Source organism: Canis lupus, chromosome 7 (genome assembly GCF_011100685.1).
Source record: "Canis lupus familiaris isolate Mischka breed German Shepherd chromosome 7, alternate assembly UU_Cfam_GSD_1.0, whole genome shotgun sequence".
Lineage (NCBI taxonomy): Eukaryota > Metazoa > Chordata > Mammalia > Carnivora > Canidae > Canis > Canis lupus.
In genome coordinates, this window is record NC_049228.1 from 27,649,146 (window position 1) to 27,675,097 (window position 25,952).

Here is a 25,952-nt window from a genome sequence, read left to right on the forward strand (position 1 = left end):
ACATCTAGAAGGCTGAAGTGCCAAAAGCCTGATTCAAGTTCCTGCCTCCCAACTGGGTGCAGTCAGCAACCCTGTGATCATGCGGGTCAGCTTTGGATCTAATCAGCATAGCTGTGGCCGCTGCACAAAACAATTTTTATTTGGTTGTACTTTTAATACCTGATTTATGCACTTTTTAAGTCCTGGTAAGAATTTTGTGTCCTTATTGAGAATATAGATATGATGAGATGAAATTGGGAGTGAAAAGATCTTTTGTGCTTCATATGTTCAAATTGTATATCTTTTAAGACATAAATATATATTTAATTTTATCAGTAAAACTTGAGAGCAAAAATGAGTGATCAAAAATCATCGCTGTTAATAAAGAAGTAATTAAGACATCAAAAATAGTTAAAATAATTCATGTCTTAAGTATGGAGAAAGATTGACATTAATAGGACATTAAGAGAATGTGTTGGCTACATAAGTTTGAGAAGAATATTATATCCTTTATCAGTCCATTAATGTTACTTCTTGTTAACTTTCATTATAGACCAGGTCTCCATACTATACTTTTTTTTTTTAAGATTTTATTTATTTATTCATGAGAGAGACACAGAGAGAGAGAGAGAGAGAGGCAGAGACACAGGCAGAGGGAGAAGCAGGCCCCATGCAGGGAGCCCTATGTGGGGCTTGATCCCCGGTCTCCAGGATCACACCCAGGGCTGAAGGCAGGCACCAAATTGCTGAGCCACCCAGGGATCCCCATCCATGCTATAATTTTTGGCCAGGAATCAGGACATATTGCCTGGAGGATTTGGCATAAAACAAAAATAGAATTAAAAGCCAAATTCTCTACTTGATTCTCCTGCAAATGGTTTTCAGAAGTGGCTGGAGAATATCATAACTACTCTGCTGAGTTTGCTCTTTGTTTAAGTTTGAAGCATGTATTTCAAACTTTGATTAAAGGAGAAAAGGAATCACATCGCAATGTTTCAGGAGATGCTTGAGGTTAGTGGTGAAAAGCATAGTTCTGATTATGAAATGTTAGTGGAACCTAAAGAAAAGTGATTAATGCTGTCTTTAGGTCGTGATTTGATTCTTAAAGGGGCTTACTTGAAAGCCTGGAAATAGTACTGTGTTACTGACGAATGCCTGCTGAATAGGAAAGTAGGAGGTGTGAAATTCTTATTTTTTAAATAGGAGAGTTCTATCCTGGGTATCATCAGTAACTTTCAGAATCCTGTGGGGAATGATAATTAGATCAATGCGAGGAAAACAGCAATGAACAGAACAGGAAGAACAAAGAGCTTGACCAAATGGCAAAGCATGCAAGGTTTCTGAGGGTTCCCAACAGCTCTTGTCTTCATGGGTTTCAGGGTCCGGTCCCACTGGGTCAGGATGGCATTTCTGGCTCCTGGCCACTTCCCTGGGCCCACTAGCCTAAATTGGTATGGGCTGCAAGGGCCAAAGAAAACCTCCACAGCCAATTTGGGATCTGTGAGGAACAACCACGGGATATTGGGCTTTGCCCCAATGAAGGAGGCAAGTTCATCCATATAACTAATATAATCCGTCTGTACTGTCTCGCTGGTGCCAAACCTAGAGGTGGGAGAAGAAACATCATTGTGAATACCAAAGCTCTGTGTACATGTCTTATAGGAACAAAAACAGGGAAAATGCTTTACAGCTTTTTGTCAGAGGGAATCAACATCAGTCCCTTGTGCTTGGAAAGGGGACTTCACTTACTCGTTCTGCACTTTGTTAGCTTGTGCACTGATCTCATCTGGACATTCCCCAATACTGCACAGCAGCTGATAAAAGTATTTCTATCCCCATTCACAAGTGGAAATTGTCTCTTACTCATGAAGTTCATTCATGGCCACTGAGCTAATTAGTGACAGAGGTAGGACTTGAGCTCTGTTTTCCTGACTATTCTCATTTGCTAAATCACATTCATTAGAGCCATCAGTTTGGAGGCATCCTCTGTATCTTAGAGGATTTATGGTTTGGAAAATAGAAATCCACATTCACACACTCTCAAACTCCTCTGATTTTCAATCCTTTCTGAGTCTTCTTTCTGTGATATATTGCAGGAGCCCTGGAGGGATGAAACAGGACTGAGTACTGTGTCAGGTGCAAAGTAAATCCTCCATAAATACTTTTTGAATGGATGAATTTAGCTCATAGCTGTCACCCTAATGACCTCATTCTGAACCATTTAAGACTAAAATAGTTCTAAGTATTCACAGATTCTGATTTTTCTATGGAACCCTAGGCTCTCTTTACAAAGGGTGTTCGTTCTTACCATTTGAGCTTTCCCTCCCTTTTTTTATCAATATCATTCATCATGTCTGTTACAGAAGGCAAAGTGCAAGTTCCTAAAAAAAAAAAAAAAAAAAAAGGCCGGGGGAGGGGGGGAAGACATGATAATAGTTAAATAAGTCTGGCAAAAGGTCAGGTCGCATTTTTTCCATCTTATTCATGAGTTATGTATCTCATTTGTATTTCCATTTTTGGGGGGCCATTGTCTAGCAAAGCAAAATTTTGTTTGAAAGATTTTATTCATTTATTCATGAAAGAGATACAGAGAGGCAGAGACATAGGCAGAAGGAGAAGAAGACTCCCTGTGAGGAGGCTGATGTGGGACTCAATCCCACAACCCCAGGATCACAAATGGAGCCAAAGGCAGACAGACACTCAACCACTGAGCCACCCAGCTGCCCACAAAGTAAAATCTTCAACAGATCAACAGGTGGTCATTTTGAGAGAAACATACAAGTAATTTCTAGTCTTCTCGGAATTGAGATGTGACAATTAAAAACCAGGAACCAAATGGCTTTTTATCTTTGTATCTTTGCTCTTAAACCAGTTAACAGATATTTAAAATCAGTTTTAAGGATTATATTCTAGTCTCCCAGCTGTATTTTTAAGAATGGTATCTTATAGTTTATAACCAGAGGTATATTGGCAACTTCTTTGTAGATTTAAGGAAAAAAACTTCATAGGAAATTATCCTGCTTTGTCAGAAAAAAGAGTTCCTGACACATAAGATATAGAATGTAGTCAAGCCCCAAGCTTATTCTGAAGAGCTAACACTTTCTGGATGAGACTGAGGATATGGACTGTGCACAAATCACTGAGGACATGGGGAAACCCAAGAGACCAGATCCAAGTTGCGACTGCTCCAGGATTTCAGGCTCATTCTGGAATAGGTTTACAGACTTCTCTGAAACCCATACCAAAACATGCTTTTGTGCCCAGAGATACTTGAAATTTAGAGTGGTTTCTTTGGCAATTTTGGGATCACATTGAACAAGACTAGAACACCCAGATCTGATTACTCAAGGCATACAATGATTGCTTAACTCTCTGTTCCTGCAATCCTTAAAGGCAGGGTCACTTGAACAGCCCTTGTAGGCATGGCCTTGTTCCAAACCTTGGAACCTGTTCTGTCCCTGGGCAGAAGGAGAGATCAAGAAGGAAGAGGTTATGCTCAAAGCCCACCAACTACCACCATTGGGTTGCCTGTAACTGGCCTTTCTGTCCTGGTATTGGGGTTCCCCCAAATTGGATTATTTGCCTTATCACCCATTTCCCCTAAGGCTGAGTCTTTGACTCATATATCAGTGCTCTATTGATTGGGTCTCTACATTGTCTCCTTTCTTCAGAGCCCAGGTTACAACTTACCCTAACGGAGTAAGAGCCCTACCCTTTAATGACAGTCTCCCTGGGCCTAAGCTTACTTCTTTCTGAGCAGAATTTTATGCCACCCCCTTCCTGGCTGTTGCCCTACTGGTGCAACATTTACTCTGTAACACATTCTTGCCTTGGAGGAAAGAGTAAAGGAAATTTAAAGGGATCTATTGATATGCACAACTGTAAGGATGTTCATGATAGCCTGGTAATGAAAAATGTCTCAGTATACATAGTGGCAGGTTCTGACCTCCTACAGAAAAAGAACATTTAAATCCCAGCAAGTCAGGTAGGACAAGAAGCCTTACATATGGCTTCAGAGGAAGTAGGCCTGCTAAGATCCCTTTTCCAGAAGTTTTATACCTCTAGGACCAAACTTTGCACATTAAACTTTAACACCTTTTTGTTCTATAACCATGGACTTTTAGTCTTATGATGTGAATCTTTATACAACTGCATTCAAACCTTAATGTGAATCTGATCCTCGTACCTTCTGCTGGAAGGTGGCTGCTTGCTTTCCTTGCCTGACCCCAATCAAGTTTATTGTTATTATTTTTTAATACAGGAACTTGTCTACCTTAGAGACTGATCATCTATTGCACTATACTTTCTTTTTTTTAACTTTTTAAAAGATTCTACTTATTTATTCATGACAGACACAGAGAGAGAGAGACAGAGACACAGGCAGAGGGAGAAGCAGGCCCCACGCAGGGAGCCCGACGTGGGACTCCCTCCCAGGTCTCCAGGATCACACCCTGGGCTGAAGGCGGCACTCAACCACTGGGCCACCAGGGCTGCCCATACTTTCTGCTTCTAACGCTCCACTGTTCATTCTTATTTGACATATGGCAGGGAAAAAGCAGAAATGACACTAACTTTCCAGAAATCATGATTTTTTTCTATGACTGTGAATATTTGAAGTTGGCTGGATGTTGGCTTGAAAACATGTTCTCTTATTAACCTTTCAAGCAATGTCATTCTATTTAACTATATATGTAATTATATAACATAATTTTATAAAATTTTCATGCATTTAAGACCATCAGCTCCTAGTGTTTTTAGGTTTAATAAAAGTCAATAGCTCTAAGGAATTATAAATCACAAAATACTCTTTGAATAATATTATGTACTATTGCATATGATAATCCTATGTGATGTTTTTAATTGCTTATAAAAGTACCAAAAATACAGAATTATAGATTCAAAACTGGGTAGGACTTAGGATTTCCTCCCTGTTATTAGGATTCTTGGTTTTACAAAGACTCAAAGGCATTCTCATTGGCATCCATCTTCCCCATCAATTATCTTCTTTGTTTACTTACCTTTTATTACTTGTACTGCCCAGCGGGCTTGCAGATCAGTTGTGGGAATGGTAGCCCCAAGGGACTGGACAAAACCAATCACTGCCATGGTCGGTTTTTCCAATTTAGGAGGGAAAATGCCTTTAAACAAGGTGATCTCATTGTTTTTGCTCTTAATGATGGACTCATCAAGGAAGGGGTAGGCATAATTATAGCCTGTTGCAAAAATGACACAATCGATGGCCTCAAACACTGTCCCATCCTCAAAAATGGCTGAAGTCTCAGTGAATGCTTTCACATTAGGCTTAATGGACACCGTGCCACACAGAATGCAAGCTGGGAGCTCGTCATTAAACACAGGTTCTTTTCTCAGGGTTCTGTATGGAAAATAGAGAATGGTAATATTACCTTTTTGGGTTTTTGGTCCGTAATAATTAATAATCAATTAATAAAGGAGGAGAAAGCTACCAAAGCTTTTTCTCTTATTCCATGGAGTGTCTCCAGTATGGTTGAAGAACAAAACTGAAGTAAGGCAGTATTGTGAAGTAAGATGAGTTGCCTTTTGCCAACCATTTCTCTATTTCTTGTGATCTTTCTCTTCTCTCCCACAGAGCTCTATATCCCAGAGTCAGCACCCAAGACATTAAAGTTATATCAGGAAAGATCCTAAATCAGAGTACCTGGGTATTTGGATTTTTTTCTTCAGTTCTTATTAACTGTGAACCTTGATCAAATTAAAGTTTCTCAATTTCTCTTGCCTCATCTTTCTCCCTCAGATTGACAATAACTGTTATGTCTACTTCTGGTCATTGGGAGACCAAAATAATACAAAGATCTTGGGTGAGCTCTCTGATAGAGGGTGAAGTGTGAGGCCCCTGTAAACAAAGGCACAAGTCAGGTGATGGAGGGAGTGCCAGAGATTTATATAGGCCAGAAGAAGGAGGGGGCCAGTTTGAATCTTTGGTCAGTGAAAGTCTGGAAAGGAGAGCTTTGGATGATTTTTTGTTCAGCACTTATCTCTAGTGAGTACAGACAAATATGAACTTTGGGGTGAATGTGAATAACACTGCAGAAAAAAAGCTTTGCTCCTAGATTACTATGGCAACCATGAGAGAAAGCCACAGGGAGAGTCTACCTCAGAGAAACTGGGCCAGACAATGAGATGGGCTGCAATCCTGGTTGGAAAAAGGCTGGATTCAACTGTGAGAATTACCTGTTGCCATCAGACTTTTGGCCCCACTGTCACCTTGAAACTGCTCTTGTCAAGGCCACCAGGATCCTCAAACTGCCAGATCCAATGATTCACCGTCACTTCTCATTGTATTCAACTGACCAGCAGTGTTTGACATGGTTGATGGCTCCTCCTTCTTGAAACACTATTTTATTTTGCTTCCAGGTTATCACCTCTCTCTCTATTCCTTTCCTACCCACCTACTATTCATTCTCAGTGTGTCCTGCTAAATTCTCCTCCTCTCCTGACCTTTGAACAAGGACATGCCCCAGACTCAGCACTCAGACCTTTTGTATTCTTCATCTACATTCACTATTCAAGGGATGTCATCTGGTTTCTTTTCTTAAAGTCCTGCCTATATTCTGGTGAATACACATTTTTAACTTAGGGTTTCAATCTGTCTTCTGTCTTGTGTGTCCCTAGGTCTCTCAGCATTCTTCTATTATGATGACTAGTTGGCATTCTAACTTTGATATATTTAAAACTAAAGTTCCCTCCTCCTGTGGTCTTCCACATCCACAGTAACTGTCAAGTCCATCTTTGCATCCTTGCTCAGATCAAAAGTCTGGAGGACCCTGACTCCTTTCTTATTCTCACATCTGTTATCCAATCTAACAAAATTCTATTTGTGTTTACCTTCAAAATATATCCCAAATCTGGGTATATATTTTATCACTTCTGAGCATTTGCTGCTAATAATCCTAGTCCAAGCCACCAACCTCTGTCACCTGGGTTTTTGACAATAGCCTTTTACCTATTCTTTTCACTTTCTTCCTTAATCCTACCCCTATACACTGAATGATGACCACAGCTCCAGAGTGATTTCTTCAGATTAACTTAGGTCTTGTCCCTGGCTTGCTCAGATGCCCATTACACTCAAAGTAGAAACAAGAGTCCTTACAATGGCTTACAAGGCCTAACACCATCTGGCCATTTTGATATCTTTTTATTTCATCTCCTGCTTCTCTCCCTGACCTCTTTTCCCCAGGGAGGGAAGGCCACTGAACATGCTAGTCTTGGCCCTGAAGAGGCAATGTCCTGTTTCCTCTGGGTTACTTTCCCCTGGACATTCTCCTGGCTTATTTCCTCAGCTCCTTCAGGAATTTGCTTAAAAGTCTCCTCTTCAATGAGGCCTCCTCTGGGGTTGCTAGCAGCACTCCCCATTACCTCTGCCTGCTTTGTTCTTTTCTCCCTAGTACATATCAACATATGATCTTCTGCTATTTGTCTCCTGTCTATTTCCCACTACTAGAAGGTAAACTTAGAAGAAGAGGGATTTTGTGTGTTTTGTTCACAGCTATAGTCATAGGGCCTAATATAGGACCTGACACATAATAAATGCTAAATAAATATTAGTTGAATAAGTCAACTTGGATGTAAACAATGTATAATTTGGATTTTTCACCCCTTGTCAAAGTAATTTCTTATGTGTCTGAAGGATATGTCTCAGGGGATTTTATAGAAAAGAATGAGGAGGAGGCTGAAGACGTAGGCATTAAGGGCTCCCTTAAGGGTGGGTGATAAGAGTGTAGAACAGGGACAGTCCCTGCTTTTCTTAATTGAACTTTGTCATGAAGTGAGAGGCAGTAGAGCAAGGTGGCTAAGAGTGAGCGGCTCTGGAGTCACCAGATCTGGGCTCATTTTGAAAATTGCTTTTACCTTCTAACTATGGGACTTTGGTAAAATTATTCACATTGAACCTCAGTTTTCTCATCTTTAAAATGGGGATTATAATAGAAACCTCCTCATAGTCATTGTGAGGATAAAATGAGATAATGCATGTCAGAGCCTTGCTAAGTCACATTAAATGCTTAAAACATGTTAACTATTATTATCTTTGCTCTAGAGCCTAATTATGATGTATTATATAACTTTCCAGCTGTACAAATCTGGTAAGGATGATTGTGAAACAGGAAATCACTCTTAATTTTTGCAGTTCTTCATCCTCTGAAATGTGAGACGTGATTATTTCACTAATATTATTTTGATTGGTTTGGGAGTTACAACACATGGTAAGTTGTTAACACTGAAATAAAAGTTAGTGTGAACATCATATTTAACTCTGTATTACCCATTTAAAGGCATCAAGCCATAGTTCTCATGCTTGAATCTTGCATTCATTTGCTTCATGTACCACCAGTCAGAGATGATTGTTGGCAAGCTGTTCTTGAGGAAGGTTTCAAATCGAGTGATGAACATCATGTCCCATGGATAACCATCATCCCAGACCCGGCTCATCACCCAGGAGCCACTTCTGGAACTGATGATGACCTTAAAAAAAAACAGTAATTTAACCGTTAAAGTAGTGACCATTTGTGGTGCGTACAGTGGTTTGTCCCTCAGATCTGACTTTTGGAATGGAATTATTACACCAGCTCCTGGGAGTGTTGCCAGAAGGCATCCCTCATCTGTGAGCCCTCTTTGAGAGTTGCTTCATTGAAAAGGGAGCATCTTACCCAAAGTCTTATTGTCTTTCTGGATTCCCTCCCTTCAGTGACTGTTTGATGTGGGAATATAAAGGTCCAATGTCTCACCCCAACTTGGAACAATTCAGAAGGACAATCCAGAAGGATAGCTTCAATGTAGGGTAGAGGGTAACTTTCTTCCCTTGCCTCAAAGGTATTCATACAGAGAGCAGTCCCAAATAAACTTCCTGCACTCCAGTCTACATCTTAGGACCAATGATCCTGTTATCTTCTCTGTTGGAGGTGACTAATAACTGAATTCTCATCACATTTCCTTTAGTGCTTATCTGATGACCATTGTTTACAAGCAGGCAATTATGACCCAAAGTAGGCATTTTGACTTAAAATGCCTTTCCCCATCCTGAAAGAAGGCAAGAACTACAGCATCAGAAAATCATAAGCTCAAATCCTGGCTCTGTTACTTACTAATTATGTATTTTTGGGAAAATTCCTTTAACTTCTCTAAAATATTCAGTTCTCTTATTTGTAAAATGGAGATAATAAGTACTGGCCACATCAAATCTGTGTGAGATGTAATGCAGTGTGCTAACCATGCAGTATGACCACCATTGCCTGACACGGAGAATGTGTTCCTTTCCTCCCCTTCTATCATGATAATCCCTAACAGTGGAGGTTTTTAGGCATTTTTTAAAAAGAATTTTTATATATAATGCCATTTCCAAGTTTTGTTTTGTTTTTTTTTATAAGGGAAGCCAAGCAAAGGAGAGACTAGAGGATCAACTTGTTGAGAGCCTCTGAAATTGATTTTCTTTTCCCTAATTTATCATATATACAACTAATGGATGAATCTCTTAAAACTACGGTTTCATCATATTTTTCCTTAGCTCAAGAAGCTGAAATGATTTATTATTATTTATAAAGAAATTAGAATACTTTATCCTGTCATTCAGTGCCTTAAAGGATATGATGCAACTTACTCCATTCTTTCTTTCCTCTCTCAATTCCTTTTTTATTTTTATTTTTAATTAATTAATTAATTAAAATATTTTATTTATTTATTCATCTCTCTCTCTCTCTCTCTCTCACACACACACACACACACACACACACACACAAACAGGCAGAGACATAGGCAGAGGGAGAAGCAGGCTCTCTGTAGGGAGCCCGATGCAGGACACAATCCCAGGATCCCAGGATCACGACCTGAATCAAAGGCAGATACTCAACCACTGAGCCACCCAGATGACCCTCCTCTCACAATTCCTATAGCTACTCTGCTCCTTGGAATCATATTTGGTGTTTAGTCTTCTACACACTTCATTAATTTCCTCTATGACTTTTAAGAAGACAATTGACATTTCTAGTCCTCAGTTATCCTTTCTGTAAAATGGACAAAATAAAACCTGTTCTACTTTCTTGCCACAATCAAAGAAGCACATTTATATGAAGGCACTGGAGTACCATAATGCATTATACAAACTGTTATTCTTGTTATATACCTCCATTCCAGCAAGATGAACCACAATAGTGAAATATGCTGTTCTCTTGTCTCCATACCTTTGCTTATGCCATTCTCCCTTCCAAGAATACCCTTTGTCACCTCTTCAACCATATAATTTATAAATATCCTTTAAGGAATGGTCTGGTCTACTCCCATTGTGAGGTCTGCAGTTCCATAATCAGAGCATTTAGTTCTTGAATGACCTATGTATCCTTTTATCCAGTGGCAGCTTTTGTATTGTTATTAGACTTTCTACTTAACTTTTGAAATTACATTTATTTATATCAGATCATACAATATGTTATTTTCCCAAGTAGATTTTAAATTCCTTGAAGAGAGGTGCTATGTAGTTGACTTCTTTGTGTCTCTATGCTGTCTAGTATAGTGCTTTGAACAGGTAAACAGGAATATTTCTTTATACTACTTATCTTGTCATGATCTCCTTGCTTCACTGATTGTAATACCATAATTTAAAATGGACCTATGTTGGGGATGTCCAGTGTGACATCAGTAGGCATAGCCTCTAGAGATAAGATTCCTGTCTGTGGGCTTCTAGGCAGTCAGTCCCTAAACAATCCCCCAAAGCTATTCGGTGATGTTTGTTCAAACTCCTTCCCATCCCTTTATGGGCCCTGTTTCACCTCTTCTCCATATCCTCTCCAATTTCTCCTCATACCATTCTTTTCCAGGCCCAATGAGTTGCAGCAAAGGGGTATTTTCACAGTTTCCTGAGACTCTAAGCTTCTTCTTGCTTCAAAACCTTCTTCCTGGAGTCCTCTTCAGACCTGAACCCCTTTCTCAATTTTTAGTTCTCAGCTTAAATGTCATCAGCTGGAAAGGGCTTTCCCACTTCCTTGTCTGAAGCAGGTCACCCTTATTATCCACTCTTACAGCATGCCTTTTCTTTTTTTTACTAGCACTTTTCACAATTTACATATTATTTGTTAACTTATTTAATACCCGTTTGCTACACCAGACTCTGAGTTCAGGGCGGGTATCATGTGTGTTTTGTTCTCCACTTTCTCTCTAGGACCCAAGCCAGTGCTTGGCAACATAATAGCCAGTCAACAAATAACTATGGGATGACCATATTCATGTATGAATGAATATAGAACTCTATGTTGCTGAAATAATGCTTAAATTCTTTAACTTCTTACCAAGCTCAAAAAGTAGGTTCTATTTTTATCTGTTTTATTTATCTTTTTGAGAAAACTGACACTCAGAGGGGTTGAAGGACTTAAGAGCCTCAGAGTCATAACCTTAAACCTAAATCTGCACTAGTTTTGGAGGGATTGATCAGACACATTAGACACTGAATGTTCTGAAGAAGATTGTTGAATGGCATCACTCCTTGCTGATATCCTGCCTTTGTCATAGCAAACTATTCAAAACCTCACCTGTTGGGCCACCTGGGTGGCTCCGTCAGGTTGGACTCTTGATTTCAGCTCAAGTCATGACTCAGGGTCGTGGGATCCAGCCCCACATGGGGCTCCCGCTCAGCAGGGAGTCTGCTTGAGATTCTTTCCCTCTCCCTCTGCCTCTCCCCCCACTTGCACATATACATTCTCTCTCAAATAAATAAATAAATAAATCTAAAAAACCCCTAACTTTAGGTTATGGAAGGAAGTTGAGATATATGAAACACTACTTAGTCTTCCTATTAAGAACCCTGTGCATCATTCCCCTTCCCTTGTTTCTTATCATACCTTTTAAATGATTGTTTCTTTAAAGATAGTTTCTGAGTGCCTGAGAAGTGTACCTGTTCAGCTGTGTGGCTGAGTTCCGTAGCAATATCACAGCCTGAATTCCCCAGGCCTATCACCAGAACTCGCTTCCCCTTGAATATTCCTGGTTCCTTATATTCCCGGCTGTGGAAACATTTGCCTTTAAAAAGTTTTAGTCCTGAGTGAAAAGTAGGAAACATATGAGTCATTTGGTTTCCATTTAAAAAACTACTATAAAAGACTTGTGGGTGAACACAGTCACAATAACATGGAACTTTAACACTCTACATCTATTACATACAATAGAAGCATATATATGACATTATCAAGATATTAATTCATGCCACATGTGTAGATGGTAGCCTAAATTTCAGCCTTACCTGGAAAGGACTCTTCTGGTAGATTGGGGTACACATGGTGTCCAGAACAAATCAGTACAGCATCAAAGGTAGCTGATTCTCTTTTACCATCCCTTTCAGTGGTAATATCCCATTGGCCGGAGACTGAGAAATCAGGACGTTTATTTACACTGCATACAAGAGTCTAAAAGAAATACAGAAAGACTTTTCTATGCTACAGGTACATTTGGCACCAACTTGATCAAATTGTATAGAAAAAATCCTTAACAGTGGCTTAGGAAAAATATCCATTATTAAGATACATATTATGAATTCAAAATTCAAAGAATCAAAACATTAAGTGGTAAATGTATATATTTTATGATTTTATTTGATTATTTAAAGAGAGAGAGAGAGAGCGAAGAGAGAGAGACAATGAGCACAAGCAGGGGGTAAGGGGGGAAGCAGACTCCCTGCTGAGCAGGGAGCTGGACGTGGTGGTCACCTGAGCTCAAGGAAGACACTTAACTGACTGAACCACCCAGGTGTCCACATAAAATATATATATTTTTTCCCCATATGCTTCTTGTGCATAACCAATGTGTTCTGTGCTGAGTGACTCCCCTCTTGGAGCTATGACAGTGAATTCAATCATAGCTTAGAAGTGGCATGTACCACATGTACTAAGTAATCTGGTGGCAATGGCAAATGATTTTTATAGTAACAACTACTTCCTAACATATCTCTTTAGCCATTTTATTTTTAATATTATTGTTGCCTTAAAGTGAAAGATATTGTCTATATTCAGAGAATGAGTTCTCAAATTTTAGTGTGCATAAAGACTCCCTGGAAAGCTTGTTAAAGTACAGATTCCCAGGCCACAGTCTTAAATGTTCTGAGTCACGAGGTCTGGCATAGGGCATGAAAATTTGATTTCTAATGAGCTCCCAGGAAATGTTGATGTTATTTGGCCTATATACTAAGTAGCACTGGATTAGATTATCAATAAATATTTATTCACAGCTGATCAGCTGTCTGTTGGTTGGTATGCTCCCTCATCAAAATTATTTTTTTCAATTCTTCTGATTATATTGGATAAAGAATCTCTATTTGGTACAAATTGTTTTTATAAGCTTTATTATATATAGTATTTCATAAATATTATACAATAAATGTATACATATCCATATAATGCATATTATTTATGAACTCTAATAAAACAGACACTTTTGAATCCATAAAATCTTGCATGTCACTTATTTAGAATAACTCTGGGATTATGCATTTATTTATGCTATGGTAAGTGGTTCCTTCTTGGATTATAGTTTCTGGTTTTTGCTGCTGGTTTACAGAACTGCAATTGATTTGTATATCTTGACCTAATATACTACCATCTTGCCTAACACGTTTATATTAATCATTATTAAACCTAGTAATTTGTCTCTAGAATCTTTTGGGTTTTCCATGCAGAAAGTCATATCATCTGTGATGAATGTTACTTTTTTTTCTAGTTGTCATTCCTTTTATTTTCTTTACTTATTGTACTGTCCCTTAAATTTCTTGACTATTGAAAAGAAGCTGTAATTATAGGCATCCTTGTCTTTTTCTGGATTTTAAAGGAAATTATTCTAACTCTGCACTCTTTAGAACAGCACTGTCCAGTAGCAATATAACATGAGCAACATATGTAATTTAAAATGTTCTAGTAATCACATTAAAAAAGAAGAAAATGTATAATTCTATCTGATATATTATTGTTTTAACAAGTAACCAAAATAAATATCATTAATAGATATATTATATTCTCTTTCATAATTAGACTTTGAGATCAAGTGTGTACTTTATGCTTATGGCACATCTCATTTTTTGGCTAGTGGCTACCATATTTTAAGATAATATTTGTATGTTTCTATGGATCAAGAAAATTCCTTTGTAATCTTATACTGGTGAGAGTTTATTTTCTTTGCTTTTATTGTTCTTTTAGGTAGAAATGAATGTTAAGTTTTGTTTAATGCCTTTTCAGAATTTGGTAAATGTATTGTTTTCTTCCTGTGACTGACCGAGTTTTGTACTGAATTACATCTTTATATTTGATGATATTAAAATATTCTGTATCCTTAGCCCAAAAGCAACTCAATGAAGACACCTAATTTTTAAAAAATATTTTGTTATATTCATTTTTGAAGTGTTTTCCACCAATTTTCTTTTTTCCTTTCTTTTTTTTAAAAACATTTTATTTATTTATTCATGAGAGACATGGAGAGTGAGGCAGAGACATAGGCAGAGGAAGGAAGCAGGCTTCCTGTGGGGAGCCCAATGTGGGACTTGATCTCAGGACCCCTGGATCACGACCTGAGCCAAAGGCAGATGCTCTACCACTGAGCTACCCAGGTGCTCCTCCACTAATTTTCTTGAGGGAAATATGCCTGTAATTTTCCTATTATTTTTGTTTGCTTTTGATGTCAAGGTTATAATATCATAGAATAAGTTTAGAAGTTATACTTTAATTTTTAGTCTCTGGAAGAGTTTATAAAATATTTAAATAATTTGCTGAAAATTTGGAATTACCTATGGAGTTTTTTTAATGGGAAAAATTTTAGTTTGTTTCTGAGTCAAAAAGAATTCTAAGTTATCAAAGGACTATTCAGACTTCTACTTCTTTTTGTGTGAGTTTTGGCAACTTAAAAAAAAACGACTTTTAATTTAACCAATTTAAAAACATTATTTGGAAAACACTTTTATAGTATTCTTACTACATATTTTATTTCATTTATATCAGTTTTATCCATTTTTTCATTTCTAATATAATTTGTGTCTTTGTTCTTTTTTCCTCAAATTATCAGCTATTTGTCTATTTTTTTTGGCTTTTCAAAGGATGAACTTTCTATCTTCTTAATATGCTTTTTCAATTTTAGTAATTTCTCTTTACTATCTTGTTCATTCTATGTTCTTTTGAGTTTATTATACTTTTCTTTTCCTAATTTCTTCATCTTATTAGTTTTTAAGCCTTTATTATTTTCTAACATAAGCATTTAAGCTTATAATTTTCATGAAAGTTTTGGTCTTTATTCATCTCACAAGATTGATGTGTATAATTTATCATTCAGATCTAAATATCAAAATGTCCAATGCAATTTCTTCTTTGAGCCATAAATTTTTTAGAAAAAAGTTTTGAAATTATAAATCCATGGCTATTTTACATTTATTTTTTTATTGATTTCTAAGTTAATGGCATTTTGCTCTAATAACTGTATGTGGTATTTTGTAAATTTCTGATGTATTTTCTAAATCTAGGGTCAGAGAGGCCACACTGTTAAAAATATTGACAAACAAGGAAGAAAGCTGAAAGGAACAAACATGAATCTGCTAATAAATATAGAATTCCTCACAATTATGCCTTTAACTAATCTTTTGATAGCATCTTACCTTAAATTGTATGTATTTCAGGAGGTTCTTTTCTTTGGAAAATACAGTGATGTATTCCTGGAGCTTGCTATTATGCATAAAGTTGGGGAAGTCATCAGGATATGGGAAGTCTGGGAAACACATCATCTCTTTGGAAGAGTTGGTAAAGACAGACTGGTAAATGCTAGCTCTGCCTTCCTCTGCATGCTCCTGTAAATGTATAGTTTCAAACAGGAGAGAGTCTGTAAATGGGTACAGTTACCATGGTCAGTGATGGTTCCAAATAATTATCACTCACTTTTACCCACAAGTAAATTCAGTAAGATGAGGAATAAATTAATTTTACTTAAACCATTTGATGCTAATCAAAGGATCTTAGAATATGGGAGCATATATCTTTCTTAACATTTTTTCTAAGGGAAACAAATTTTGAATTTCATTATGTCTTTTTAGGAATGTATAACTAGAATTGAAGAAAGAAAATTCAAATATTTGTTATGATATGGATTAACTTTGAGGACATTTTGCTAAGTGAAATGAGCCAGTCACAAAAGAATAAATACTGTATGATTCCACTTATATGAGATACCCAGAGTTATCAAATTCATAGAGAAATAAAGAAGGGTGGTTGCCTAGAGCTGGAAAAAGGAGGAATAAGGAGGTATTGTTTAATTGATATAGAGTTTTAATTTGGGAAGAATAAAAATGTTCTGAATGTGGATGGTGGGTGGTATTATTATACAACAATGTGCATAAACTTAATGCCACAGAACTGTATACCTTAAAATGGTTAAATGGTAAATTTTATTGTGGTATATTCACCACAATAAAAAAATCTCCTTTAACATATCATGAAGTAGTTCTGGTTAATTAGATAATAATATTTTCTTATGCACCTAGGGCAGAGAGAATTTAGGTTATATTTATAATGGTGTTTTTCAAATGATTTTGACCATAACCTATAGTTGGTAATGTATTTTATATTGCAACACAATGCACACACACAACCCAAAAGTTTTATGAATAAATCATATCTAATTACTTGAGTTACATTCTGATATTTTCTGTCCATTCCATTCAAAAATGCAGATTGATTCATTAATTTATTTCATAGCAAACTAATGAGTCATCAATTCTAGTTTGAAAAACAGTGGTTTAAAGGAACTGGAAAGGTGAAGTTTAGAAAATTGGGTAGGAGAAAGGAGAATAGAAGCAGAAAAGAGGATGATGGTAAATCATTGAGTTCTTCAAGTTTATTCTTTGGGCTGAAATCTCAAGATTAACATAGCTCATATAAAATTGAGGGGAACACTGAGGGCAGAGGGGCTTTTGTTTTCACATTCGAAATTTTGGTAAGATATTACTTATCTTAAAGGTTCCACTTCCACCAACCCAGGTAGAGGGTTGTTGACACGGGATGATCAAGTAGCAGTGATTAGGAAAATGTAGGTCTTAGTTTAGCTCTCTTGAATCCGTTCAGTTTGAATAGGACATGAGAGTTTCCACTTGCTCCCAATAGGTATGCAGAAATTATCTGAGAATTCTCTTAGCAGGTAGTCTACAGGAGAGTTGCCATGGCAGGGGCTAAGTAGCATTTTAGGAGAGAGATATAGAGTGGGCTACTTGGTTCAGGAACTCAATGGGAAAACTGGATCTCTGGGAAGGTCATCTGATGTGCTCATAGGAAGCAAGTGGGGTCTAAACAGCAAGAAGAGAAGACAGTCTGTAAGTTCATCAACTGCTATCTTCAATTTAAGATTCCTAGGGATTCCTGGGTGGCTCAGTGGTTTAGTGCCTGCCTTCAGCCCAGGGCGTGATCCTGCAGTCCTGGGATTGAATCCCATATTGGGCTCCCTGCATGGAGCCTGCTTCTCCCTCTGCCTGTGTCTCTGCCTCTCTCCCTCCTCTCTCTCTCTCTCTCTCATGAATAAATAAATAAATAAATAAATAAATAAATAAATAAAATCTTAAAAAAAAGATTCCTAAAGGATGAGCATGAACAATAACCAAACAAAAGAGAAACACCAAGAGACTAGCAGGGCCAGAGAACAGCCCCCGGATCTGTGTTTGAATTCAAGAAATTTTGGCTTTTTTTCCATAAGTCCAGATACAGTGGTGGAAAATTCAAAGGTTGGGGGGTTCGGGGGGGTTCTGAAAGACTGAGCATTAATCCAAAAGAGATTTGGAGATTAAGTTGTGCTGAACTGGAGGTATTTCTTTTGTCTTGAAATGCTTTTATGTTTCTCCCTACATAATTTTGGATGTTTGTCTGTTGTCCTATTTATGCTAGACATAAAAGAGTGACCTAAGCATTAATAGTCTAGTATGTATTTATGGATAAAATATTATAAAATATCAAGAACTCACAGGGAGAAGATGAGAGAAGATGAGAGGAATCCCCAGTTTGTAGCCAGCAAAGAAACAAAGATATTAGCCTAACATGAGCAAGAAACTGAATTCAGCCATCAAGCTGTATGAACTTGGAAGCAGATTCTTCTCCAGTACTTCTAGATAAGAGCGCAGCCCAGTGAACACCTTAGTTTTGGCCTTGTGAGACCTTAAGCAAAGAACCCAGCTGAACTAAGCTCTGCTTCTGACCTACATAACTGAGAGTAATAGATGGGTGTTGTTTTGAGTTGGTAAGTTTGTAGTAATTTGTTATGCAGCAATAGAAAACTAATACAAGGACAAAGGTGAGGTACTGAAGCAAGCCAAGGTTGAAGAAAATTATGTAATATTACACCAAGGAAGGAGTTTCATAAAATAAAAATGAGGCAAAACTTTGAGACATGTTTGAGGTACTTTTGCAACTTTGGCTGCTCTGAGATAGTCAACATGCCTAGAAATGCTGACATGATTGGTCTTCAGTTTTTCTTAGACTCCCAAAAGTTCCTGATTACTAGGAAAGGAGTTGTGGTGTCAGGCAAATACATTATTTGTGACTTGTTCCTTTTTTTTTTTTAACTTAATCATGGACATTTAACTGTTCCTACTCAGGATTATATAGCACATCTCAGAGCCCATGCTTACAGACTGATTCTTCTAAGTTGACCAGGTAGAAAGTTCATAAGAGAATGGCTATATAGTTAATAATTACATTTTTAAAAGTAATTTTTTTGGAGGGAGTGGTCAACAAAGAGCCAAACCCTTCTTATTTATGGAAGTAGATTTGTTCTTTTCTGATTCAAAAGTTATCCAAGTTTCTGATTAAACATGACAGATTATGCAGATGCATTTGACACTTCTTTCACCCAAAATTTACTAACATGACTGTAAAAGTATTGGAGGTATGAACTTGCAAGGGAAAAAAAAAAGGGAAATGTAAGGACAAGGAAAAACAAACAAGAACATCTTGGAAGATAGAGCATACATAGATGAGTGACAACTGGTGTAACAGATCTCAGAGAGTCGAAAGCTAAGTCTAGGTCTAACCAAATGGAAATCCAGATCCAATAATGATATCATAAGACATTCAAGGTCTACAGTTTTTTACTTTACGTGTATAACTTCTCAGATGACTTCTGGAGGATGTACTCTGATGTACTCTACTGAAAGGAGAGAATAAACTAAATAGTAGGACAATAAGGGCTTCAGTGTTACAGCTTTGATGAGAGAAGGAAGACAAGCATTAAGAACTATCTTTAAGAGACAGTTAAAAGAAGAATTAAGTTGATGGGCCAGTTGATATGTTTAAACATATTGAGCGGAGAATCATAATTCTGTGAGAGAATTTGGGGGATTAATTAGAGTTAGTACCTGTAAAATTAAACAGAGGATACAGGGCAATTATTAACTCCAGTGAAAACAAAAGGAAGAAAATGTAATCAAAATCAACTAAGTGGTTCAGTAATGAACAGTATTTACACAGTTATAATGATATAAACATGAAGGTTTCATTCAAACAAAAAAGATCATAAAACTATATGAAGAAGGAGATGAAAAATCTTGTAAATAGGTGTGACCTTTGTTCCACATAATTTAAGGGGTTGTTGTTTGTACATAGCATCAGTTAAAAAAAATTCTATAGTGCAGAGGAAGTTACAAGAAATGAGTGTAATGGGCCAAAAATAAATATGATGAAACAGAGAATTTAAATTTAATTTAAAAGAGGACCGTTATTAGTATGAGTAGGGGAGATCCAGTGTTGCCTCATTTTCTGATTTTTCAAAAGAAGAAATATCTCTAGATTTTTTTTGATCTCTAGATTTTTATGTAAATTATCATTTTTTTTAATTTATTTTTTATTGGTGTTCAATTTACTAACATACAGAATAACCCCCAGTGCCCGTCACCCATTCACTCCCACCCCCCGCCCTCCTCCCCTTCCACCACCCCTAGTTCGTTTCCCAGAGTTAGGAGTCTTTAAGTTCTGTCTCCCTTTCTGATATTTCCCACACATTTCTTCCCCCTTCCCTTATATTCCCTTTCACTATTATTTATATTCCCCAAATGAATGAGAACATATAATGTTTGTCCTTCTCCGACTGGCTTACTTCACTCAGCATAATACCCTCCAGTTCCATCCACGTTGAAGCAAATGGTGGGTATTTGTCATTTCTAATAGCGAGTAATATTCCATTGTATACATAAACCACATCTTCTTTATCCATTCATCTTTCGATGGACACCGAGGCTCCTTCCACAGTTTGGCTATCGTGGCCATTGCTGCTATAAACATCGGGGTGCAGGTGTCCCGGCGTTTCATTGCATTTGTATCTTTGGGGTAAATCCCCAACAGTGCAATTGCTGGGTCGTAGGGCAGGTCTATTTTTAACTCTTTGAGGAACCTCCACACAGTTTTCCAGAGTGGCTGCACCAGTTCACATTCCCACCAACAGTGTATGAGGGTTCCCTTTTCTCCACATCCTCTCCAACATTTGTTGTTTCCTGCCTTGTTAATTTTCCCCATTCTCACTGGTGTGAGGTGGTATCTCATGATTTTAAAATATTACATTAAAATCTTAAAACGGTATAGATAAAATAGATCAGTTGCAGTATAAGAAGAGCCAGTTTGGTAACTTTAAAATACATAAAAAGGATTGATTTTTGTCTAGTAATTTTGTGATTTGTAGCTTTTGGTGAGATTAGAAAGATTGGTAGAGATGTAATCAACACAGGAGAGACTAAACATTAGAAAACAATTGATCCAGAGAGTAGAATACAATCAGGGGAAGTGAACAAAGGATTGTGAGCCCAGAAAAAAGAGCTTTTACTCATGAAACTTCAGGCCAAAATCCAGGCAATTTACTGATGTATTGTTTGGAGATCTCCTGAGAAAGACATTTCCCTTAGACCTGTGGCCTAGTCTGAAAATACTTTATTTTCTCAGTGATCAAAGCAGGTGAGGGAAATATGTCACTCTGGCTTTAGACCAGCAACACAAATGAGAACTAGAAGGGCACAGGGAGGTGCTCCAAGAAACAGCCACAAAAAGTTTAAATGATCTGCACCTTTGTTTTTTCACACTTAACAAATGTTTGGATACTTCTCAAAGGGAAAAAAAGTGCTGAGAGAATGTAAAATGCTGATTTTAGAAACCAAGGGTAATGAAATACAGAATTAACAGGCTTTTATAACATAATCCCATAATATGAATTCTAGTTATACAGCTCTAGACTCTTAGTGGTATTTGAGAAACAGCAAAGTGATGCTGTCACCTGCAGTGTGGACCCTCTCAAAAAGGTATAGTAATTAGGAAACTGAATAACCAGTGTATTTGTTTCCTGTGTACTGTAAGTTACCACAGACTTGATGGCTTAAAAAGCATGACTCTATTCTCTCACAATTCCAGAGGCCAATAGTCAGAAATCATTATCCCTGGCTAAAATGAAGGTGTTTATAGGGCTATGTTCATTCCAGAAGCTCTAGTGGAGAATTCATTCCTTGTCCCTTCCAGCTTCTGGAATGCCAGCATTCCTGCACATCTTGAAGATGGAAGTCAGAGCACAATACCTTCAAATCTCTCTTTCTGGTGAGGTGATCACATTTTTTTCCCCCCTTCTATCTCCAAATCTCCCTCTGCTTCTCTTATAAGCATAGATGCTATGGCATTTTTAGCACACCCAGATAATCCAGAATAATTTCACCATCTCAAGATTCTAACTTAATCATACCCCAGTTTTCCTAATTAGGAACATTTGCGAGTTCCAGGAATTAGGACCTGGCATCTTTGGGGAGACCATTGTTCAATTGTCCAGCCTACCACCGTCCACTGGCCCATAAAGATTCACATCTATCTTACATGCAAAATACATTTATCTTGTCTCATCACCCTAAAGTTTCAATCCATTGCAGCATCAGATCAAGTCCTGAGTCTCATCTATTCCTCATCAGCTCAAAAGTCCGAAATGGCATAATCTAAATTATCTAAATCTTATATAAATGAGACTCTGGGTATGATCTACCTGGGCCAAAATGTCTCTCCATATGTGGACCTGTGAACTAGAAAACAGATTCTCTTCTACTAAAGTACAGCAATGAGATAGGCTTTGGGTACCAGTTACAGATGTTCCAATTCCAAAAGAGAGAGAATGGAAGGAAGAAAGGAGTTACCAGTCCCAATTTTGAAATCCAGTGGGTAAATGTTATTGGTTTCAAGGCCTAGAAATAACCTTCTGTGTCTCAAGGCTTCAGCTTCTAGGGCCCGCAGTTCCACCCTCTGGAGTATTTCATCTTTTTCTTAAAGAGAAGCATATGTTTGCAGCTGATTATCTTATCAGTCTATGATGACAGATTCAAATGTTAGTCTTCCTTGAGCAGCAAGAGATGTAGCTACTCTCAAAAGCTGTATCAGCAGTGCCTATCTTCAGCAGTGCTTTGCAAAGTAGTTTGAATATGAGGATTGGATAAGATTCCTATAGAAATCCTGCCAGCCCAAAAGGCCACTTGTTGCAGTGGCACACAGCAGTTTACCAAGGGGTTAAAAAGGCTAGAGAGACAGGCCAGCTTGAATCATGATCTTGTCTTTTCCATTTACTGATCATTTACCATTTTTTCTTTCCTTTTTAAGCTTCAAATTCATTTACAAAAGGGAAAAACTGATACCTACCTTATGGGATTATTGTGAAGATTTAATTAATGGGTAACAGTGTTAGGCATATAGAAAGTGCTCACTATAATAGCCCTAATAGTCAATAGCGTGCTAATCTGAAGCTCTGTCAGCACATTTCAGCAGCATATTCTAGGTTCTACAATGTTGTACAAGATGTTGAACAGTTTCAACAATTCTTTACAGTCCAGAAAATAGCTATATTAATAATTTTCATATCTTTATAACATTTAGAGTTGTCACAGACATTGTCTCCTTAAATGTAACCTTTTTATTGAGATATGAAACATAATACTAATTTCGTACTTAAGGAGGAAATAGTAGCTTGAAAAGAGTTATTGCTCTTCCTAAATTTGCATATATAAATGGTTTATCAGAAGAAGAAGACAGACGAGGTAGGCTTAGCCAGGCAGTGTTCCTAAGGTTGGAGGCTGGAATATGGGAGCTGGAGCATAGGCAAGCCCTTGCACCTGCTGATGTGGTTGTTAGGCAACACAGGAAGTGACTTAATGGTTGCCTAGAAGCATGACTGCTGACAGAGTCCTTATTGCACAGAGACAAAAGGGCATTGAAGAACTTCAAATAAGTGTGTCCTGTCTTTGTTCATCTTGTAGCAGTCTTATTAATTATATGGTTTTTGAAAGGCCAAAGAGCACCTGAAACTTAAAATCTGGTCTGAATCATTCAGTGGACCTTTGGTAACCTCAGTGAAAGAATGGGGACAGCCCTGTTTTTTAAATGAGTAACTCATGTAATTATATAAACCTAACCAATATTTGCCTTTGGATTTTACTCCCAAGTGGCTCAATTGTTAATGGTTTATCAAGGGTGAATTCTGTAAACAGAGACCTTTAAAACTATCCCACTATCTCATTTACTTCTGAAGTGAGCAAGGAATTTACTTTCCAACCTGCTCCTGATTCTGTGTTTTGTAGATTCAAACCTAAGAGGGATTCTAATTGCATGGAAGCTGGTTTGGCAGCCTGTGCTCCAGCAATGATTTCTCACACACTTCCCACGTCACTTCCTGGTCTGCTGCAGTGATGTCCCACTCACCGAGAATTTCCACAGGCCCCCGATGTCTTCACTCCTCTCAAAGCAGGTGGGCTCTAGCCCCTCTTCCAGACAGCTTCTGATGGAGGCCAAGCCACTGACTCCAGCTCCGATGATGGCCACTCTTTTCCCCATAGTTACCTGTATAAAGGCCCAGAGAACATTTCTAGCAACAGTATTACTGAAAACTTTTTTTTGTATCACTCTTTGGTTTAATTAGAATTTAGGGGAGCCTAAGTGGCTCAATTGGTTGTGTCCAACTTGTGATTTTGGTTTAGGTCATGATCTCATGGGTTGTGAGATGGAGCCACGAGTTAGGGTCTGTGCTTAGCAGGCAATCTGCTTGAGATTCTCTCCATCTGCCACTTCTTCCCACTCAAGCTCTCATTCTCTCTTTTTTTCTAAAATAAATAAATAAATAAATATTTAAGAGAAAAAAAAAAAAAACCTTTATTTTTGCACCAAGAAAGCAATGTTGAAAAAATGGATCAGAACTCTTTACTAACCTAACTGCATTTTGCATTTCTCCCTGATTTCTAAGAAGAATATTTTGTTCCAAAAAAAGAAGCACTTTGTTTTTACTCAACTTCCCAAAGTTAAGAGACTTATGATCTAGCATATGTATTTGTCATTTTGGCTTTTGGCCTTTTGTCATTGATTTCCTATCTAAGAGTGAACATGAGAAAGAAAAGGGGATTCACAACTAAAATACATATGCAAGGACACCTGGGTGACTCAGTGGTTGAGCATCTGCCTTCGGCTCAGGGCATGATCCTGGGGTCCTGGGATGGAGCCCTGCATCGGGATTTCTGCAGGGCACTTGCTTCTCCCTTTGCCTATGTCTCTGTCTCTCTATCTCTCTGTCTTTCATGAATAAATAAAATCTTAAATAAAAAAATAAAATAAAATGAAATAAAACACACATGCAAACACCAATACCTACAAACATGTATGTATATATGAATGAAGAAACAAATATGCATGTGTATGTGCACACACATGCATATTTATTTCTTCTTTCTATTTTGGCATAAGACTCAATGCTGAACAAGGTCAGGTTCTGTCTGCATTTCAGTATGCCAGACAGTCACTCCATTCCTCCCTTACAATGTTCTTCGCTTTCTTAATTAAAAAAAAAAAAGCAAACAACAACTCAGGTGTCTTGTCTAAAAACAACTTCTTTCTACTAGCTGCCACCCCCACCTCCATTCTCTTTTTTAAAAATTAAATTTCCTAATCTTTTCCTGTTTCTGACAATATCTTTAGGCCTTACTATTACTTCTATTTTTTTTTCTGTTTAGACAAAATCACATAGATATGCAGTGAAATAGACTTGAATGACAAGAATCATGACCCTTACTTCTCAGAATAAAAAGATTTACCTGAATTATATGTCATTCTCATTCTGGCCACATTTGGTATGAACTATAGATTCCCTTCTCCACTTATCTATCCCTCCCTCCTCCCTCTCAACCCATTATAATATCATTATTTTCCCCTTTTCTACCTTTTTTCTTTATCTTCCCTTCTGTATGTTTAAGTCCTGTCCAAGTTGTTTGGGCAGTTTGGAAGAAAAATGTTTTCCATAAATCACCACTGCATGGAAACTATTGGAAAAATGGGAGGAACTGCTTTTACTTATTTATTTATATATATATTTTTTAATTTGGGAGGAGGAACTGCCTTTAAAGGGGAACACATTTCCTGGTCCTCTCACAAGTGAGCCTGAACCATGAATTCTCCAGATAGGCTGGGCTCTGCCCAGTTTCTGACCACTTGGGTGCTTGCTTTCTCTTTAGGCAAGATAAACATAACCCACTGTTTACACTTCTGAATGCTCTGCCTGTGAGTCAGGCAGTTTTTCCCAGATGACTCCAGTTTTCTGCTCTATTCTATTGCATGTTATTTCTAAGTTTACCTTATTTTATTCAGTCCTGATTTTTTAGAGAGGATATCTCATAGAAGCCGCCTTAATACTGTAGAAAACTAGCTGCTTAAATGAGACATTCCAGCAGCTGAAAATGAGTTTCCTATGTTCCTTCCTCCTGTTCTCTCTTTTGACCTTTGTGGTCAAAGGCCTGGATTTTGCAAATTTGTATTTCTTTGATTGTAGGGAGAGTGTGCCATCACAGAAAAGATCAAATTTAATAAGTTGATTCATTAGTACCAGGTAAAATTATGTTGATGATAAGACTAAATAAGCTACATCTAACTGCCACTCATGAAATACAATGAAATTTCTAAAAATCA

At 37.5% G+C, this 25,952-nt stretch overlaps 1 protein-coding gene and 1 long non-coding RNA gene across 2 annotated transcripts in view; one reads left to right on the forward strand and one right to left on the reverse strand.

Moving 5' to 3' along the window:
- Positions 1–25,952, forward strand: part of LOC119872528 — a 101,007-nt gene that overhangs the window by 42,290 nt on the left and 32,765 nt on the right. The gene's annotated exons all lie outside the window — the stretch shown is intronic.
- Positions 197–25,313, reverse strand: FMO3 (flavin containing dimethylaniline monoxygenase 3). The gene is made up of 9 exons (NM_001003060.2): positions 25,210–25,313; positions 23,706–23,843; positions 15,623–15,811; positions 12,239–12,401; positions 11,894–12,036; positions 8,279–8,478; positions 4,998–5,353; positions 2,288–2,360; positions 197–1,581 (listed from the first exon to the last, which is right to left on the reverse strand). Exons 2-9 carry the CDS (start codon positions 23,835–23,837, stop codon positions 1,239–1,241), a joined length of 1,599 nt encoding a protein of 532 aa, NP_001003060.1. The 5' UTR covers positions 23,838–23,843; positions 25,210–25,313; the 3' UTR covers positions 197–1,238.

What these genes read in the sequence shown, in the direction of transcription:
- FMO3 (NM_001003060.2), bottom strand. Translation starts at nt 23,837, where the DNA reads ATGGGGAAAAGAGTGGCCATCATCGGAGCTGGAGTCAGTGGCTTGGCC. An exon ending in TGAAATACATACAATTTAAG is followed by an intron (nt 12,402 to 15,622) that starts GTAAGATGCTAT and finishes TATTTCTTTTAG; the next exon opens with ACTCTTGTATGCAGTGTAAA. An exon ending in GGCTTGATGCCTTTAAATGG is followed by an intron (nt 5,354 to 8,278) that starts GTAATACAGAGT and finishes TTTTCCATACAG; the next exon opens with AACCCTGAGAAAAGAACCTG.